At 41.0% G+C, this 21,718-nt stretch overlaps 1 protein-coding gene across 50 annotated transcripts in view; it reads left to right on the top strand.

Annotated features, from left to right (window-relative positions):
* RIMS1 (regulating synaptic membrane exocytosis 1) overlaps nucleotides 1-21,718 on the top strand; it is a 228,609-nt gene that overhangs the window by 174,462 nt on the left and 32,429 nt on the right. For 22 of the 50 annotated variants that reach the window (XM_079970330.1, XM_079970341.1, XM_079970352.1 and 19 more), the window contains 3 exons: nucleotides 8,953-9,065; nucleotides 12,633-12,799; nucleotides 17,148-17,291. The exons of 9 other annotated variants lie outside the window; for them this stretch is intronic. In XM_079970330.1, coding sequence (XP_079826456.1) covers nucleotides 8,953-9,065; nucleotides 12,633-12,799; nucleotides 17,148-17,291 — 424 coding nt within the window. The remainder of the gene's footprint in view (nucleotides 1-8,952; nucleotides 9,066-12,632; nucleotides 12,800-17,147; nucleotides 17,292-21,718) is intronic. 19 more of the 50 variants (XM_079970364.1, XM_079970362.1, XM_079970326.1 and 16 more) reach the window with 1 other exon arrangement.

Below are 21,718 nucleotides of genomic sequence, written 5' to 3'. Positions count from 1 at the left end.
CTGGGAGTAATTCCCATTAAACTCAGTTTTCTATGTGCAGAGAGCATGTACACACACAGAGAGCTGAAGCCTGAAATGGTACTACAACTACGAAAAGTTTTCCCATTTGCTTCAGCAGCCTTAGAAATCCTCAAAAAGAACTCTGAATTTTCCCTGTAAATATTTCCTTTTATTGTTTTTAATCACAAGCCCTTGTCATGTGTGCCCCATGTGTACAAGAATGCATGGGATGGGACCAGGCCCCACTGGGCCCCACCCTGACATTATCACTCCACCTCACCCTAATGTCCATGCACTGTGTTAGACATGTGAAAGGGAGTTGTAGAGACCTACAACTGTATCAGGATAGGTGTTTCCTATCCCCAAAGGCTGTCAGAACATTGGGAATGGACGCCATGAGTGCATTGACACTGGAAGGCCTGTCTCCTCAACACATTTATTGTAAATTTTGCACATGAGTGAAGAGAGCTATAGTTAGCAGATAAGGAGTATAACTATCTCTGTCTCCAAATGCATCATAGTTACCTCTGGTATTGTTTTGAATGGAATCTGTTATAACCATGCATATGCCAATATTTTATTTCCTCTTGTCACTGAGGATGGTGTACAAATTCTTGCTATTGAGAACCCCTCAATCTTACCCTGTGGAGCTGGAGATGGCTGTCATGCTGTTTTCTGCTACAGGACTAGATTTTAAAAAGTTGAGAGATGTGTGGCGATTGTGCCATGATTTATAAATGGCTCTGTAGCCGGACTCCATGTTCTATCTACATCAAATTAAGCAACTCTTAAAAGTGATAGTGGCTGAAGTGCTATCCTTACCTGGGAGTAAATCCTATTAAACCCAGTGGGGCTTTTTTCTAGGGTAGTATACAAGAGACAAGAATTACTCAAAATATAAATGCAATGCAAAGTACAAATATAAGATATAAATAATTAGAAATGCATACATATGTCTCTGGATGATTTTTAAGAAGTTTACTGTTAAGACAGGAGACCTAATGGCTGCTGATGCATACTGTAAAAAAGGTAAAAATAAGTGTGGCATTGGCTTAGGTTATCTCTACCTTTGAATGTTCTTCTGGGAGGTGATTGGTTTTGATATACTGGAGTCCTCCAGAACCAGCTCAGAAATTTTAAGAGTGCGCAACTTGTGTCCCCACAAATAACTCACTGACTGAGATTGAGCTGCCTGACTGAGACTGAAAAAATGGGGGGGTTTCTAAACACCTGGGAGACAATAAAACATGGCTGTTGGGCTGGGTCAAGTTGTTCAGTCTGCTTGTCAGTCTGGAATGAGTACCATTTTTCTTCCATTGGTAAACAAGAACACTATGTGTACCACCATAACATGCTGAATGGGAACGACTAGCATGTGGATCCAAAATAAAGGATTTGGTCTTCTACAGGGAAACCTTGAGAGAAACAAACAGAAAAACATTACCCCTCAGGTAATTTCTAGAATACATAAGAGGCTCAGAGGAGAAGTGCTGAAAGAACATCAAAACTGTGTGCATCCCAAACCAATGACCAAAGGGGTTATAGAAGATAATGTAAAAGTGCTATAGCTTCCTTTGAGCCTTAGCTGCACCTTGAATTTAGTGTTGGGTAGTGGGAACTGATTAATACAGTTGGAGACAGATAAGGAGGACTCTGATGACCCAATGAGGAAGTATTCATGGGACCTTGGAAGGTGTGCTTGTGGTTCCTCAATGCAGACGAACACAAGAGTTTGCAAATGGAGAGTGCATCCATGGACTAGAGAAGTGACTGGAGCATGGAATGTGAGACTATGTACCCCTCCCCAAGATTCAGGAACAATAAGCTAGAAATGAAATAATGTTTGAGATTATTTCTGAATATTTATTAGAAATCCATTCGAGTTTTGCAACAACGACGTTTTGGAGATTCCAGGAAATTTTCTAACATTTTGGGAATGTTCCATACTCGTTTCAAATTTCAAGAGTCAAGAAGATCATGAATTTACAATTTATCATTGCATCAAATCTATAGAGGGTTTTTGCAACATGTATACAGGTAACTCGCATCTTATGCAAAGGTTCAGTTCCAGGAATCCACATGTAAACACAAACATGTGTAGATCCAGAAACCCACAGAACCGCTGCCCCCTGCAAGATATAGGGCTGTTTACCTGGCGTTGAGAAGGTGGCTGGAGGGCTCTACAATCCTGCCAGTGCCTTTGAGCCTTCTTCTCAAAACCTGGCGCCTCACCCAGCTTTGTGAAGGCTGTGCAAGGGCTCTGGGATACTGCCAGAGCCCCCATGCCACTTTCCCAAAGCCAGGTAAGCCTGGAGCTGTGGGTAGGAGTGGGTAAATAAATGGAGAGTGGGTTTCACTATTTTCCATTTATTGATTTCCCCCACACACCTACACAAAGCTGTAATTGTGTAAGTAAAATAAGCATAAGATGCTTGTTACCTGTACTAGAAATGGTTTGTATACAGGGAACTCGAAACCTGAACTGCCCTGGCTTAACAAGCCAAGCTGCTGAGGCAGAAGTCAACTGTTTCTGTCATAGCTGCCTCTTCCTGGAGACTTGTCAGGGATGTTGTTTGGGCTACTAGAGCACAGTTACCAAGGAAAGCCATCAGGTAAGCAGCTGCTCCTCCAGGTCAGCCTTAGCCCCTAGAAATGCTAGACTGAGATGGTCTGCATAGTCTCGCAACCACCATTTTGATCTTATGGAGAGGTCCGTTCTTGTCAGCTTCCCCGACATCATACCATAAGCCAGAGTGGCAGGAGGAAAAAAGGCAGTCAGGAAAGCCTCTGCCTTTCATCTGCTGTCTGCTGCCTTTGCACCATGGACCCAAGGAGGGAAGAAAAGAGAAGAAAATTCTACAGCACAACCAACTGTCTACTTGTGAGTAAGTGTACACAAGCACCAGCTCATCGGTTTTCCAGTTCCTTTTTTTTTTAGGATGATTGAGCAGAAAAGCCAATTGCCACAGCAGCCTCCCAGCTTCCCACCTAAAGTGGCTAGAAACAAAGTTTGTAATTTATTTTTAGTCACCTGGAGTGGACTTATGACTCTTCTCTCAGGCACCACAAGCTTTTCCTTTGTCCCTCTAACAAACCTTATAGCCCACAATGCATTTTGTCAGTCTAGCTACTAAAACAATGACCAGTTGAATTGGTGCATAGCAAACCCACACATACAGCTCTGCAAGAAATATGGCTGATATATGTGTGCCCAAGGGCCAGTATGTGGCTAACCAAGTTTGCCTTGGAATGGATACAGCCCTTCAGAAACTGCTGCAACCCCAGCACTGAAACCAAGGTGGTACTCAAGGGCCTGGTTTGTAGTTTGCCCCATTCCAGGAAATCTGACAAAGTAAAGGCTGGTAGAAGGGATAATCCAACAGTTGCTGCGCACACAGTTGTGGAACAGAGGTCAAACATTCAGCATGGCACTCACACCTATTCAATAGATGGGAGAGCATGACACATTGTAAGCAAAAACTGCCTAAACAAATTCATCAGACTCTGATACATTGAGATGGAGAACCTTTGGCAGGTGGCTCCCAGTATTCTATGAGTTAGTTTCATAGCACCTGTAGATCCTAAAAATGTTTGTGTTTTCATTCTAATAAGAACAGATGACTGGAAATTTTATCACTTCTGCTTCATCATCCATTACTATCAGTATGATGCCTTGTCCTTTGATAACTCTCCCTCACCAATAATATTGACTAAGATTCTGGTTTGGGTTGTGGTTTGAGACAACAGAGTTTTCATGTATACCCTTATCAAGATGACAAGAGCACGCTGTCTGTAAAAGGATCAAACAAATGTGACTATGACAGTGAATCTCCTCATGCAAGTCAACCGGACCTAGAAGTATCCAAGACACTGGCTGTTCTGCAGGCAGTACTGTAGTTCAATAACATCTGGAAAGCTACAGGTTCCAGACGAACCTGTGCTACGAAAGCAAGCAAGGAAGAAATGTGCATCATAGACTCCAGAAGGAAGGAAGCCTACTCTTTTCTGCAGTATTTGTCCATCTAACTTTGACCATAAGCAATCATATCCTCACTTGTGTTCAACTGGAGGAGGGATTAAGCACTGAAATTTGCACTGTTAAAAGTGGTACTAACTATGATCCAATTTAGCTCTATTAAGTCGTTCAGATTTTTCCAACTGTTTATGTTAATCCTATTAAGCGTGCGCGCACACCCATTCATATCTTCACAACAGAGAACTATTTTCAGCTTTGTTACATACACGCTTTGAATGCGCCTGCCTGTTTTATAGCAGACATATTTTCAGAGTTGCTTTCTTTCCTTTTCGGCTGCCGTACACCTAAAAAAAGTTAGTTTCATCTACATGGTGGGGCAGCAGAGGTAGATGCCCCTCTCATCCACCAAGCACCTGCTATATTATGTGAAGCTATGTGGAAATTTGTACATGCAAACATGATTTGTATGATCTTCACCTCTTTTGTAAAAACAGCATGCAAATCGGAGCATCAACCTCATTTGTGGAGGGCATGCCTGTTTCTCTAATGCATGAAGAGTATTGCAAGCCTGCTAAGTGTAGGAACTGGGCTGTAGATTTCTGATAACTTTCTGCTACTAAATTATGAGAAAGAAAGAGAAAGCATACATCTAATTCTACCACCCACAGTCTGTTAATAGGCAAGGGTAATAAAGTGTTTCTCACAATATGGCTGCCATGTAGAGGCTGCTTGAAACTTCCTTCTCATGGCAGCTGGTCTACAGGGCCAGCGGTTTCATGCACTTCATGTCATCCTATGGACTGGTCCCCACAGTGCGATTTCTATCTGTGCTGCAGCTTAATTTTTTTTTCAAAACAATTCATGTCATTCTTATTGCTAATCATCATCATCATAATTTTAATTGCTAATACCCTGCCTATTCATCATCATCATTTTGATTACTCATACCACACCCGTCACTGTGCTAGGCACCATGCATAAATTACTGTTTCTAATTATAGCTTGCTGGAGTATGGAAAGAAGCCATGTGGTAGGGCCAGATCTGGGAAGTGTGAGCGGGTGCGCATGAAATTGCTTGCAGTGTACACAAAAGACCACACAGAAGCGATTTCAGGTGGCTTTCCCCATGGCAGCCAGATCATGTGAGGTGGTCCTCTAGAGTCAATGTTTCAGTTTCATTCAGTATTCATTCAGATAGTGACTAAACTCCTGACAGCCAGGTAATAGGTTTCTCTCCCCATTTTTCATAGTTTCCCCCATATATTCATCAGGCCTTGATTGTCTTCTAGCTGTGTCCTGACTGTATTTCTCTAAAGTTAGATAACTCAAGACCTGCAGTTTGACAAGCAGCGTGACTTCTTTCTTCTCCTTGTTGCTGTTGACTTTATTTTTCTTGCACTCACATGGTCCCAAACCAGTGATGGGCAGCATGGCAGGGTGGCACTGCTCACCTGACTTCCAGTCAGTTGTGTCACTCCTGCTTACTAGGAGCTAGAGGGAAGGAACAAGGTGACGGTGAGATTAGTGTGGTGCAAACACACCAGCAGGAGCACTGGTTTGGCTTCGTCAGTTCATTAGCACCGTGCTGACCTTACTCCTCTACATCCTGGTCAGCAACAGTAATGCAGCTGAGCACTGCTGTCCCACCACATCTGATACTGGTCTCGTCCTCCTTTGCCAGTTCACCTATCTAACTCTACAGCCAGTTTTGTGCTTGCTATGGCATGCCTGCCCATACGAATCATCTAACAGGCACTGGCGGAGGAACAGGGGTGCGGGGGGAGCATACCGCCCCCAGCGGCACGATCCCGGTGGGGTGCTATCGCAGTCCCCCCCCCCGTGCTGGGCGCCATGCCCCTGGGAGTGCACCAGCCATGCCCTCGCCTGCTCTCCGCCCCCCTGCCAGAGCTTGAAGCTCCGCCACTGCTAACAGGCTACTCTTGCTCGCCACACCAAGATGGATTTCTGACAGTTGGCCACGTAACTGGGACTATTTGAACTGGTTGGGGAATACACTAAACCAGTTATTTGAATGACAGATATGTTATTTTTCATGTTCAAATGAGCATGGTTACTCTCTAGCAGGGATAGGCAACCTTGTTTTTTCTATCAAAGCCCCCATATCTTCAAGGGTAATTGGTTGGAGGCCACATGCCATTGGTGGACATAGCAAGAGACAAAAGTGTATTGAATTAATTAATAAAGATTAAATTCATAAAGAATAAAGATTACTCTTACTCAGTTTTAACCAGCTCCTACTCCTGTAGAGCTCTACACAGAAGTAAGCCCAACTGGTTTGATGAAATTACTCTCATATAAGCATACATATGTTTTCTTTAAGTCCATCAGGCCAATGAATCTTTTTTTCCGTCTAAAAAGCAAGTGGAAGTAGATTTAATGTGCTACACGCACACATATACAAAGCAGAACAACCCTAAATTTGTTCTCAATGATCTGGGGGACAATGACTTATTTTTGCAAAGTCATACAACCAGGGAAATGTTAGTTAAAACCCATCAATATATTTTTCTTAAATGTAATACCACCTCTTCCAAATTTTCTGCAATTGTGCAGAAAAAGGAAAGCACTTCTTAAAACCAGGAACAGTAAGGAGGATGTGAACAGTTAGAAAGGGGCTCCATTCCACTGGGATAGAAGAGTAGAGCAACTCTGGAAAGTTCGGGGGGGGGGCATATAAAACGAGGTTGGGGACTGCACCATTGGCTGCAGGTTGTTCACCTTTGCTCTCTATAGAAAAGATGCCTTGTTGACCAGGCTTCCTGAAAGGGAATTTGAAAGACAGAGTTTCTAATACACAAATCTACAATTCAGTTAATAAACTCACATTATTTTCATATAAATGCATTCATATTGGAACCTGCTATCTGCAATCTGAGGATCATTGCGTTTGTAGGTGATAAATAGGCATATGGAATAGCCTACAATTTTTTAATTTATTTCATTCGCATGCTGTTTTTCCAACGTGATTGAACAGTGCAGTGTGCAGAAAAGTAATATTAGCAGCTCAACATAACAATAACAGAGACAGAAATTTTTTTAAAACAACAACAACAACATGCTGCACATGGAATAAACACTTTGGTGTTTTAGATCTGGTACAGACGGCACCATGTAGTTTCATTGAGACTTCAGCACAAGTAACTATATAGTTAGCAATCTAAATATGTTTCTTGGGGCATTTTCCAGATAAAGTTGGGTTTGTATGGGAGAGGGGACATGAATCTGAAAAAGTAGATTAATATTTTGAGGCACTGTTTCGTTTTGTTCTGTTTACTAAATGGAGTTTTACAACTAAAAACATGGTTTTGTGACTAAGAATGTGGAAAATCAGGCAGTATTAAATTTAAAGCTAAATATGTGCTGTTTTTTAATATTGCTCATTGATTTATTGTTGCATGCTGTAGTTTAAATAACTTTATATACTTTACCAAATTAAAACATTATTGAAGAGAGAGAAAGAAATCTATTAAGGTTAGATTTTCCACATTTGCATTGTGTATCTCCTTAATAAAACATCTTTTTGTATATCATTGTAACATAAAATAATGTGATTTACGCAGTGTTTTGATAATACTCTTGTTGTGTAAAATCAATTATCACAAATTGGTTGAATCTGTAACCTCTGAAATCAAAATACACAATTGTAGGCAAGCTTTATGAGAAAAAAAAATCCAGACAGACTCTATGAAAATTGTACCTTGTGTATTTTTACATGTCTGCTTCCTGAATCACCTGGAAACACCTCGACCATTTGAGGGATATACTTTGAGCCCCCTTTTTTCTGAGAGTGGTACGCTAACGTCCACTTCAGACTCTTTGAGTAATCAGAGTACCTTGTCTGTATATGGTACATGAGTGGTTTGAACATTTTGGGGTATACATTGAGTCACCAGTTTTGTGAGGAGATGTAGATTGCATCAGGCTGCGTGTGCACCTGATTTCAAGATTGTAGCTGTTTGAGAAGTAACCTATCAATTTTGATAGCCTTGTGAGTGAGGGAGGGAGGGAGGGAGTCTGTCACTCAGGCCCAATTAGTGAGTGATATAATGTGATATAATAACTGCAAATCAAATACTCAAATCAAAGTCTGAAGAGGCTACGTACAGGATGGTATTCAACTGTTATTCAGAGGTGACACTTAAATTAATTAAACATGCCTAAGTTAGATCCATTAATTTCAATTTAGCTGAATACCAACCACAGCTTGGCTTTCTTTCTGGAATGCCAGCTTCTCTTACAAAGGGTTTAAGTGTGAGGTGTAAAAATGCGCCTTTTCCAGACTTTAGCATAGACTAAGACTGGGGCCTTAGCCAGTTAGTTGTATAGAAGCCAGTGCAATGATTGTCTGAACCCACATCTATCACACTTGCAAGTATTGCATAGTGTTATTTTGAATAGGATAACGAAGTATAGTTATATTTATGTTGAGATGATTGAATGCTACAGTTCTACAAATACAGTAGACTCGCAACCTACACACATTTAACTTGTGCACATTCAGCTTTACAAGCTTGGCAAATAAATAAATAGAAAGCGGGTGGGCATCTGGGGGGGGGGGAAACTTTGGCAATCCCACCCGCCATTGCACCCAATGTGATTTGATTATACATGATTTTGGCTTTATGCTCTGTCCCCATAATGTACCCCCTGCATAATTTGTGGGTCTACTGTACTGCCAAGATTTATCAGCTTTAAACAAGCAAATGTTCTTTTCTTGGTTTAGAATCTATTGTATAATTATGTAGCAAATTTAGAATTGTATCATACAAATATTTGCAAGCAAATCATTATATTAACATTAGCATGCCTATGTCTTGTGTACACACAGTGCTTCTTTTTGTTATTTGAATACTTCTTGTTCAAGTTGAAATAAGGTCTAAGTTGCATGTAAACCATTTGTTTCTTTAAAAGCTTTTCGTCTCTTTTTAATAGGCTTCCATTATGTGTTTTTACAGCAAATTTAGTAGTGGAGGAACGAACGAGACAGATGAAAATGAAAATGCACCGTTATAACCAGACAACAGAGTCTGGTTCTAGTCAAGAACTTGAACGTGAGCAATATACTAAGGTAAAGTTAGTGTTAAAATATAATACTTTATTTGGAAAGGGGAAGGAGAAACCTTGATTTAAAATACGATCTAACGCAAAAGTTTTTAGGAAGACTTGAAGTCACTACAAATACTAACTTTATTTTGGGGGCATAATTTCATCCATTCAGTTTTTACAGTGCATCAGAAGCTCCTGAAACAGTTGTCTTGCTACAGTTGTCTTTAGTCCTATGTAATGGGAGCTGTAGAATCACCCCAGAGGGGCTTTTTGACTTCACAAGAAAGTGGCAAGAGTTATTTGCATATTTGTGTTTGATGTTTTTCTCTTAGGTAGATATTTGGTATAATTGGAATAACTGGAATAAGTGTCTTGCCTCTTGAAGATACAGAGCAAGGCTTGGAATGGCTGATCTGATTTATAAGTCTTTACTAGATTATTAAATTTAAGATTTCAGTGTTCATGGGGGTTTTTCTTTCGTTTTTTAAAGAAAAGCAAGCCTACCAATGAAATGTGGCAATTCTTTAATCAGAACAGCAAAGAGGAGCAAGATGAGAGGGTGGAATCTTTGAGAGACATTGTCCCAGTATGGTTACTACTGTTTCTGCAGCTGCCCCCTGTACTAGATTAGGTTGTATGCAAAACTACATCTAACATGGACTGTAGTTTGCCTTGATTGCTAGGCTTGCATTCCTTCTTCTGTAGAGTAGAAATAACAGACTTCTCAGGCAGATTCCAGGTTCTATATCAGTCATGTTTGAGGTGGTACGCCAGTGTGTGACTGCACCAGACATGGCCATTTCCATGTATGGCCCAATTAAAGCTGCCAAACTGCAAACATGATTTTTAGATAAAGTATAAAGAACCTAAGTCAAATAGAATAGCTTGAAGGATCTGAAGGTGTTTGGAACACACTGAACATGGTACCTTCCAGATGTTTTGGATTACAGCTCCCTGACCATTAGCCAGGTCGGCTGGGGCTGATGGGAGCTGGGTTACAAAACATCTGAGGAGACCATGTTTGCTACTCTGAACCAGTGAGAGGGCTTGTTGGAAGTTGGATATTTTTGTTTGGAAATAATGAAACTGCATGCACAATAATGGTATGCGTCTCCAGCTTGCAGCTAGTGCAAAAGTTAAGTTGTGCTACCTAGGAGGGCTGCACCAGATTTTCAACCCTGAAAAAATCCAAGCTGAAAAGGTTGGGAGGGGTTGTAAAGGTCCCTCCCATGAAAGACAGACTTACCTCTTCCTTGGTTTTTCATTCACTTCATTATTCCCGTTGTTGCTTCTCTAGAGCCAACCCCCCCCCCACTAGCCAACCAGGGATCATAGAGTGTGGAAGATAACATCAAGACACTACATAGCCAATCAAATTTTGCTTGCAATATCATTACTGAGGGCAAGCAAAACAACAGTTACCTTACTGGGAGGAATTCAGTATATCCCTGCATTGCCAAAGCAAATGTTTTCTGTTCTCCTGCACTCTGAGGATACTTTAATTGCCTCTCACAGTATAATGTCATAAAATGGAGCAACATCTAGTTGCCTTGATAATTCTGGAGCACTGGGTGAAGTTCTCCCTGTGTGCATATTTACTCCAAAAAGATTGCCAAAAGAGAGTCCCTTTTCACAGGCGCTTGGATACTTTATGAAAAGGTGTCCCCCATTTTAGTTTAGGCTTAGATTGGAGACTTTAAAAACAGTGGAACCCTGGGTTCATTCTGAAATCTGTCGGCCACATAATGAGGCTGATCTTAATTATATCTGCATAATGGTTCTTGCACTCCATTATAAGCTGGAGATTTTTGGGGAAGCAACGTTTTAAAATATACGACAGGGTGGAGAACTTTTTGTGCTATGCTTTGTCACTGCTCCGATATATCTGTATTTAGTGGGCTGGGTATTATTTATGTTATTACTGCTGTATTTAATATTTGCGATGCTTTCTATGCACATATGTACATTGTCCCGGAATCTTTTGGCTACAACGGTTGGGCTAGTGAGGAGAGAGGTCAACCACGAGCCCCAGGCTTGGATGTTATGCTAAGCCAAACCTTGATTTAGTTCAGCACAGTACAGGAGTTTTAAAAGACCAGGAAGGAACAGTGTGCGAGCTTTGGGAGTCCACACCTTTGTTTAACTTACCATAGCCATTGTTAAGATTTTTGTTGCATAGCTTATGAGATAAGTTCAACAAAAGGGGGGGGGCTGATATACAAAATAGCAAAAGACATCTATGAGCATATGAAAGCTTATTACATCTAAATATTTCCAGTACATTTCAACTCAAGAGAATACTCTTTGAACAGGTTGCTTCAGTTTTCAAATGTGGCTGGCTATTATAATTTTAGGGCTAAAATCCCTGTGTTGTGCAGTAGATGCTATCAGCTTTACTTCATACCTTAACTTTATACTTAAAAATCTGTGCATCTTTCCCAAGTATTAGCTGTAGTCTATTTTGTAGGTATGTGTGTTCATGTCTTACTGAAATCCATGCAATTCCCGCTGGTTTCAGTACATGAATGTGCACAGCTATGTGTTAATAGCCGCCATTGTTAACAATGCTGACACTGCCATTATGCTTATTTATTTAATTAGGTTATTTACCTAATTTATTAACTTTACGTTACCGCAAAGCTCCTCTCAGAGTTGTGGGTATCCAGGCATGCTAAATGTCTGGCTAGTAGCTTCTTTATGGGGTGTAAACATAAAGCAGATGTCATCATCACTTATCAACCTCTCAGTTTTATATCTTCAATTAATATAGCCTTTGAAGTTGTCAACATACTAAAATGCTACTGTTGTCAACAGATTTTTTTTTTTAAAAAAAATAATGCCACCAGGCCAATACTGAAAATGAGAATGGTAATATCATCTTATGAGACTCCTTGGCCCAATGCTACCCAATAGTTGGTTTCTTGTTTATTCATAGCAACTTTAGAGAGCCTTCAGTAAGCTGGGGCCCTCCAGATGATTTGGACTACAACTCAGCTAGCATAGCCATGATGGGGCTGATGGGAATTGTAGTCCAAAGAAGCAGGAGCACATCAGGTTTGGGAAGGCTGGTATAGAACTACTTAGAACTGAAATCATTTATAAACGAAGCCATTTATTATTATTATTTTTGAGGAAAACTGGCCCCTGAGCCATTTGTTATATTCTGAGAACTATTCTCTGTCAGTGGTGGAGCTTCATGCTCTGGGTGCGGAGCGCAGGCGGGGGCGGGGCTGACGTGTGTCCTGGGGGCGTGGTGCGCATGCTGGGGGCGTGGCATGCCGCCCGCAGGGGCGTGGCGCCCAGCGCAGGCGGTGGAGCAGCCACAATGGCACCCCACCAGGATCGCGCTGCCAGGGGCAGTGCACTCCCCCCGCAATCCTCTTCCTCCGCCAGTGTTCCCTGTACTGGTCTGGCAAAATAAGACATTGTTGTTCTTTTGGGGGTTTCTTTCAATAATAATAATAATAATAATAGAAATTTTCTGGAGTTTACCAGTGTCACAACAATATAATGATTTGTAACACCATGAAGCTTTTCCCTCCCTCACACTGTGTCAAGAGAACTCACACTTTCTCTTTTAACTCTTTAGTATAGCATACAAGCAGATCAGTACAGAAGTTGTGATAACGTCTCTGCCAAATCATCAGATAGTGATGTCAGTGATGTGTCAGCCATTTCCCGTGCCAGCAGTGCCTCACGTCTCAGCAGCACAAGCTTTATGTCAGAGCAATCAGAGCGCCCGAGGGGCAGAATCAGGTGAGTTTGCAATGTAGACATATACAGATATTTCAAATAGTCGGTTCTTTACACGCATATACAAACAGCAATTGCTAATTGCAAGGGGGGGGGGGTGGAGGAAAAAAGGAAACTCAAACTTTGGATTATGACTGCTGAAGCAGCAAAACAAAATCTGAGCAGCTATCAATAGTGGGTCAGCTTGAAACCCAGAACTTTAACAGAATCATTTATTGCAAAGCCATAGTCATACAATCATTTATTATGAAGAGGAAATTAAATACTGTTGGGTACAGGAGCTTGCAGTCTCAAAGGCTTTAAGAAACCAAGGCTGCAAGCCAAAAACACACTTTACCGGGGAGTAAGCCCCATTGAATTCAGTGGACTTCACCTCTGAACTGATATGGAAATCAAAGTTTCAGGATTGCTTTTGAAATATCAACATTTTCTTTGAAAGGCATTCCATATATTTCATTAACATTTCAAGCCTTTCCTCAAAACATAATCAATGGGGCCCTATGGTCCTACAAGGCAAGATTTTTGTTTGCTTGTTTGTTTTTTGTATTGCAGCCAGTTAACCCTATGGAATGTTTGTGCACATGCAGTACAAACTTCTTAGATAGTACCCTTTTCTTGATGTGTCTTTGTAGACCTTTAAATCTAACCATGGTTGCATGGGACCCACTTTCCTGTGAGTGGCTGCCATGTGGTTGAAGTAGTGATCCAACTACACTAGCAGAGAGTCAGTGGGGTGGGTCTTCTCCTCACCTCCTCCCAGCAGGGGACTGCACACTTGAGTTCTCTATGTGAGGCTGGTTCTTTCAAACATTATCCCATCTGCACAGGAGCCAGGCATGGAAAAAAGAATGTCCTATGTGACCAGGGTAACATTTAAAGGTGTCCTAAGCTGTCTTCCTTTTTGTTCTCCCATAGTAGTGATTGAAAAGGTTGGATTGAACAGAAGCAATGTATTCAGTTGCCTGGGATCCTGCAACAGTCATATTTGTAGAGTAATAGTTGCAACAAGTATACATTTTGTTTTGCATGCCATATGTTTGCCACTGCTTTGTGTTTTTTTCTACAATCGAGTGGTATATAAATTTTTATGAAATAAATAAATAAATAAAATATTGTAGGGTCAAAATCCTTTTGCTTTGTTAATGCCTAGTTCCTCTGGTCATTTTAGGGGCATCATAAGTTCAGGTTAACATATTTTTGTTTTGCTTTTAACATGAAGCTAAATGTTTTGTTGTTATTACAAAATATATTGTCAACACTCCAACATTTATTCAACATTAATTAAGATTGTGGCCTTCTATCTCCTAGCTTTACCAGCTTTTCAGAGATTTTCCAGGTAGCAGCAATTGCACATCATTATCTCAGAACATATTGAAAGCATTCCAAAAAAATCCCACCCTCTGGCTCTTTTTAATGACAAAACGGTTTTTGGTTTTTCTTTTTGGGGGGATCAGGTGGGAGTAGAGACTGAATGTTACCTGAGAACTTGAGCAATCTGATGGGATAGGCTGGAATCCCATCTCTGACAAAAGTTGACCAGTTGGCTCAGTTTTTAGATTTACAGCATGATCTGGCCATGATTTCCACTTTAGCTGCCATGAGTTCATTTAAAAGACAGAGCTCTGTCATTTAAGCCAGTAGCAAAGTTTCCTCTTTATTTAGGGTTTCAATGCCCAACATGCCCATTATTTCCAAGCCTGCATTATAGCACAGCTATAAGTTAGTATTAATTAATAGCATAATGTCCAACACCAAGCAACCTCAGCGTGATGGGCACTACAACTCCCATCATCCCTAACCATTGGCCATGCTGGCTGAGGCTGATTAAAGTCTTAGTCCAAAACATCTAGAGTGTACCATGTTGGGAAGGGATGTCCTATGCCTTTGAGCTAACATCTCCTGCAGTATCACTGCCATGGAGTGAGTTATGGGAGGCGATAGCAGTTTATTGAAAGCTTGCATCTTTTTTCCCCCTTCGTGAGCTGTCCCAAAACTCATTTTAGAGGGCAGGTATATAAATATGGGACGCGGGTGGTGCTGTGGGTTAAACCACAGAGCCTAGGATTTGCCAATCAGAAGGTCGGCAGTTCAAATCCCCGCTACGGGGTGAGCTCCCGTTGCTCGGTCCCTGCTCCTGCCAACCTAGCAGTTCGAAAGCACCTCAAAGTGCAAGTAGATAAATAGGTACCGCTCCGGCGGGAAGGTAACAACAGAGTGGGTCACAACTGGACCTAATGGTCAGGGGTTACCTTTACCTTTATATAAATATGGAAAAAATAAATAAATCTGATGACCTCTAGGTTTCAGCAGCATTAGAGAAGCTCAGCAAGTAGGTAGAGGCAACATGCAAATTTTGGTAACTGCAAGGTACAGGGAGCTCTTGGGTCTCCAGCAAGTGGCAATGGCTATAGGTAACCTGTCTTTGTGTGTTCCACTGGAGACTATTTTCCTTCCACTACTACCTTCTGCCTCAAATTTGGGGAGGGAGACTCTTGGTAGAGCTGAGCCGAATTTTCATGAGTTTAGATTTTCCTGTTAAAATGTACATGCCTGGTGACAGAGCTCAAACAGCTGAGAAAATGGCATTGAGTTATATAGCAGTACGTTAGCGTACATATTGTAACTGATATGACTTCAGCGGGTACTAGATAGATAAGGCCAGCCATCTCCCAGCCTGTCTCTTCTTTATAGCAGTGATCCATCCATTCGGTTGCAGCAGCCTGTAGATTTAGGATGGTCCATAAACCTGTTCAGTGCAGTAGTGCTATGTGGCCAAACTAGTTCCTCAGGTGTTTCACCCCATCAATTTTTATAAATGATAGCAGCCTATTTCCCTGAAGTCTGCATCTCGCTTACTTCAGAGCACAGAAGCATAGGATGCTGCCTTATATGGAAGCAGACCAGTGGTCCTCAGTATTGTGTATACTGATTGACAATCACTCCAGGTTTTCAGGCAGCAGCCTAACCTGAATATTTCAGGGGGTTGAACCTGAAACCTTCAGTATTCCAGGCAGATGTTCTGCCATTGAGCTAAGGCCCTTCCCTCACACACTAAGGTTTCGTATGCATCAATCATGTGAATGTGGAGTGTAATTCATAGCCTGGACTACTTAAGTGATTATAAGATCAAAGGGTATATTTCGTTCCTTTTTAGAAACCTAATAAAAGTGTTATAGAGTTTACTTGCAGTATTCTTCTTCAGGATAGGAAAGAGGTTGAATAAGTCTTGAAAAAAGTTGTAATACAGAATAGACATTTCACTTTTCCCTGCTTTTTAAAAAAAAAAATAGAACATTTTGCATATTTAATTGCTTCTCAAGGTTTTTACATTTTTTTCAATAAATATGTGACTCACAGAAAATCAATAGTCCTGCAAAGATCAGGCATTCATTATTGTTACTGAGTTATAATTTTAAAATGGTTTTAGTTAATGAATTCTTAGCAGACTCACCTAACTTTGCAATCTCAAAAGTTCATATCTGTAAGGATGGCAAAGTTAGCACAGTTGATGGTGAGCTGTTAACTTTAAAAAAAGAGAGAAAAACACATACAAAGCAACCAGTAGCTTCAGATTTGTGATTCTTGGTCTGCTTCTGAGAAATGTAAGCGTGTTTGAATTGTCCCTGTTCAACAGGACAGGCTGAAAAATAATAATAATAATAATAATAATAATAATAATAATAATAATAATAATAATTTATTATTTATACCCTGCCCATCTGGCTGGGTTTCCGCAGCCACTCTGGGCGGCTTCCAACTGAATATTAAAAACAGTACAGCATCAGACATTAAAAACTTCCCTAAAGAGGGCTGCCTTCAGTTGTCTTTTAAAAGTAAAATAGTTGTTTATTGCTTTGACATCTGCTGGGAGGGCGTTCCACAGGGCAGGCGCCACTACCGAGAAGGCCCACTGCCTGGTTCCCTGTAACCTTACTTCTCGCAATGAGGGAACCGCCAGAAGGCTCTCGGCGCTGGATCTCAGTGTCTGGGCTGAACGATGGGGGTGGAGACGCTCCTTCATGGCTTAATTGAGGGGTTCTTGTTCAGTTAATTGTTAAAGGTGAAGAACATTGCACGGCAATAATAGATCAGTTCTCATAGAATGAAACCCTGAAACAGAAAATAATTGCCTTCTTAGAATTAGCCAGCTGGGGTCTATGTTATTGTTTAAGTTGAATTTGAGTTTGCTTGTTTTTTAAAATCCAAAGTTGGTTGTTTCTTTTTTCTTGCTTGCTTTGTAGTGCTCTAAAATCATGTGTGAATGTAGAGCTAGTGTCTGTAGTTCCTTATTTTTATTTTGAGTTATTTACATTTTAATTTTGCATGCCTGCATGTTTTGACTATGGAAAAGGTCAAAGTCCCTAGAGAGCTGCAAAAGTGATGGCAAAAAAGAAAGAAGGATATCATGGGAATTAGATGGCGAGACGGGGCACAGAGGAAAAAAAATGAATATGGAAGAAAAGAAAAGGAGAAGGCATACTGTTGCTGATGTGAGGTAAAAGTTAGCTTCCTTCCCTTGTATATTTATTCCCTCAATCCTCGTCTGCTATTTTAATTGTAGGAGTATTTAATACTTTAGGGGTATCTAGGTGTATTTAATACTTTAGGAGTATTTAATACTTTAGATGTCCTAGCCTATGACATGCTTGGTTATTATCTCAAATAAGAGGAAGGAGAAGAGATCTTCATTTTGTGATGTGTCCTGGTTTTCCTCCTGGTCAACAATTTTGAATTCATAGTGGTCGCTTTCAGTTACAATTACATCTAGGTATCCTAAATTTCAGGGGGGAATTCTACAAGGTCATAAGAGACAAAAACATAAGTCTTATCCACACAGAAAGGTTAGCTGCCCTTTCACTATTCCATCTCTTTTGTTTTAGAAGTGTCATTCCCACACTTTTGCTTAATAAAAAGTATAATCTGAACTACTTTGGAAAGTAAAGCTATGTTAACATAAGCTTTTGTAGCAATTGAAATGAATGTTCATCTTTCTTGAGCCCAAATAGTAGCAGCTAGTCATTTTGCCTTTATCCTTCCTGTGGCCGACTGAGTGAATTCAGATGATCCTTTTGCTCCCCTCATGTTTTGCCTTTGGGAGCTATAGTGCAATTGATTCCTGCAGAACTGTATTATTATTTTTTGAAAAGGTCTATTCTCTTTCCTTCAAATACCATCTCATAACGGAAAAATTCAGAAGTAACTGATTCCAGGCCAGTGAAGCAAGCCCCAGACAGTGGAGATTGCAATCCTATGATACAGCAAGGCTGGTATTGGTGTCACTTGGGTTAAGAGGGACAGCTCATTGCATGAGGCAAATTAAAAGTAAAACATATTCAGCTGCCATCTTTTGATTTGGCAAGTTCTGTGAGCCCAATGCCCTGATGCTCCTGGCATCTAGTGTACAATCTTCCTCTCACCTGTTCTCTCTCCTGCCCCCCTTTCCTAGAATGGTGGTGGGGGTTTTTCCATTCCTTATTGTTATATAAACAGGGCCTGTAAAAAACAACAACACCCAGTGCATTAATGGACAGTGACAGTGTTTGCATTCAGTTTAGTGGTGAAGTGGCTACTTTAAAGTCAGCACATAGCAGCAGCAGCCTTAGTACTTGAAGCTGTAACCCTGCACCCAGTTTCCTGGGAGTAAGACCTACTGAACTAGGTGGAACTTACTTCTGAGTAGACAAGTTTAGGACTGCACTGTAAGATGATGCTTCTCTTATCTTTTCACCAGGTGACTGATTTTAGAGAATAGATCTTATTGCAAGGATACAGATGAGCTGGTTCAGAAATTAAGTTTGTATTTCTTTTATGAATGATCCCAGGCTATTTCCTTGCATGTACACACATAATTTGCAACATGGCTGGTTGGGATTAATGACCAGCATCAGATGCTATGATTGTAACTAGGAAAAATGCTAGAATTCCATTGCATTAAAAAAAAAATACTAGAAAATTATGAGTGTAGAGTTGTGAGGCCCTGGCACAGTTTGCAGGAGAGAGAGGGCGGGGATGTAATTTGGTAATCACCCTCTTAGAAAGAGGTAGCTTTGGGCCCTAGGCTGGAGGAATCCTAGAACTCAGCTATGAGCTGCAAATAAAATGTTTCATAAGTGCATTATACAAATGCGACACTGGATGGCAATGGTGAGTTATGTCAAAGCCAATATATTTTTCAAAACATTTTTTTAAAAATGCATTTTCACAGCTTTTTAGATATGTGACTAGATTCCACCCTAGTAGCAAATCTCTGGCTTTCTTTCAGCCTAACTGCCAGCCCCAGTAGCTGGGGACTTTCACCTGTACACCCATTGTGACTTCCCACCCCTTTTAAGCCAAACACAATTTTTCTGCACACTTTGGGGGTCCTGGGTTATCCTTTCCCCCGTTTCTATGCCCAGTGCATTTACATGCAGGATAACTCATTCGGAAACTTGTCTCCTTGGTGCTCCTTATCCTGTTTGGAAACTGAAGACATGAAAACAGCTCAGAAATGCAGCATCCTTCTACAGGCATTTTGCTGCTGCCCAAGTTTTGTCCTCCTAAAACTAAACAAAGGAATGCTTAGGGTAATTTACTTTTGGGTTCACCTTCTGTTTAAGGTCAGCAAGATAATTTGCAGTGGTTGTCGCCTAGATGTTCAGGCTTGCTTTTGAGACATAAAAGGATGACTTAGCTCCGGTTATCACAAAGCATGTGTCTGGCAGGCTGCAGATTTTTCCATGGCTCATCATCAAATTCTGCCTCATTAGAGACGTGCATAAATTGGGATTTTACTATGCACTCTTTCTTACTAACAAGAAACTGTTAACATTTCCCATATTGCAGACTTTTCTTTTGCCTCATATTCATACAAATGGATTTTCCCCACTAGTAATTAAAGTGGAAAGTGCGTTTCTAAAAGCACTACAATGTGTAGTTTAAATAGTACTCACTATCTAGAGATGATTGCAGAAGCAGTTTGCGGAGGGGAGAGGGGAGGCACTATTTTAGCTTTCCAGCAGGTGGGTCACTGTTGCTTAATGGGATGGAGAGAGGCGAGGCAAGGCGATGAGGAGGCTGGCACAGTGCAAAGGCAACAGGGGAGCCAATCTGGTACTCCTGTTGATATGTACAACAAAAAACCATAATAACAATAATAACACAAATTAGCAACACTAATTTATATACAGTAATATCCCTATGCCTACTCCTCCCCCCTCACCACTCTCTCCCCCCTCTATTTCCCACTGTTATCCTCCTTGTCACTTAGATATTCATTCCAAATTTCTTCGTATTTATCCATTATTATTTTGCGTTGACAAGCAATTCTTTTGTATGTAGCTAACCTGTCCATATTATCAATCCATATGCTCAGTGGAATCTTTTTGCCCAAAGATAAGTTCTGAGAAGTGGGTAGTTTGCAGGGTCATGGAGGACTGTTCTGCCCACAGCAAACTTTGCATGGGGCTCCTTGTCTGTGTTGAGTGCCTCTGCTTAGACACTTACAATACCATTAACTATCAGTCAACAATACATTGCAGGAGATTGCATCTAGTCAGATGACCCTTGGGATCTCTTTTAACTCTACAAATTACAGTGGTGCCTCGCAAGACGAAAAGAATCCGTTCCGCGAGTCTCTTCGTCTTGCGGTTTTTTCGTCTTGCGAAGCAAGCCCATTAGCGGCTTAGCGGATTAGCACTATTAGCGGCTTAGCGGATCAGCTGATAAGCGGCTTAGCGGCTTAGCAGATCAGCTGATAAGCGGCTTAGCGGATCAGCTGATAAGTGGCTTTGCAGATCAGCTAATAAGCGGCTTAGCGGCTTAGAAAAAGGGGGGGAGGGGGAAAACCCTGCAGGAACTCGCAAGACATTTTCGTCTTGCGAAGCAAGCCCATAGGAAATTCGTTTTGCGAAGCACCTCCAAAACGGAAAACCCTTTCTTCTAGCGGGTTTTCCGTCTTGCGAGGCATTCGTCTTGCGGGGCACCACTGTATATGATTCCACATGTGAAGCCAACAATTTCATCATCATCATCATATTGTCTTATGAGCAGCAGGTTGCTTATCATCATTTGGCATCTGCCATGTTCATTACCGTGAATGTAGGTCACCAGCTCAGAATATGCCATACGTATTTGGTACGTATTTGGTCCATGGTGCTGATCTCAAGTTGCTCCCTCCGTCCCTAGACCAACAAGACTGAGCACCTACTAATGAGAAGATTTTATTATTAGACACCCAACACTTGAATTCTGCTTGACAGGGGGTTGGACTCGATGGCCCTTGTGGTCTATTCCAACTCTATGATTCTATGATTCTATGAATCGTTAGAGTTGTACACATGAATGCAATGGCAAGTGTCGGAATCGACAGACAGCAAGCTTTTGTGAATCACATCACATTTAGTCTACCGAAGCATTCAGTTTGGTTTTACATCATAGTTACATTCTAAGACAATGCATGTTTACTCAGAAATAGCTTCTGCTGACTTGAATGGGGCTTATCAGCAAGCATATTTGCAGAGAACCGCAACCTTGCCTGGCTGATTATTTGTCCTAGCTCCAGAGTTTTTGTGCTGCTGAGAGAATGGCCAACAGTAGATGATCTGAGGTCGCACTTCAGTGTGGCACACTTTGAATAACAGTGGGTAGTTTATTTTTAGAAATATTATGTTCCTCATTAAAGGGAAGTGATTATCTTTTCCTTTAGTCCAGGAGTGCTACATGCTCTCAAGTTATTAGCATTCATGAGCAATCTCCTTGTAAAGAACTCCATAGGGGCTCAGAATTAGTATGTGATTCTGTATTTGACAGAGAAGGCAGAAGCATTCCAACTAGCTCTGTCACAAGTCAGTGTGAGTCTGCCTAAAGACTAGAGTCATTAAACGCTATATATTGACAGCAAGGAAGATCCTGGATTATTAAGATGCTGTTGATTCCTTACTA

Source organism: Podarcis cretensis, assembly GCF_951804945.1.
Source record: "Podarcis cretensis genome assembly, chromosome: 3".
NCBI classification, from domain to species: Eukaryota; Metazoa; Chordata; class Lepidosauria; order Squamata; family Lacertidae; genus Podarcis; species Podarcis cretensis.
This window is presented reverse-complemented; position numbering and strand designations above follow the sequence as displayed.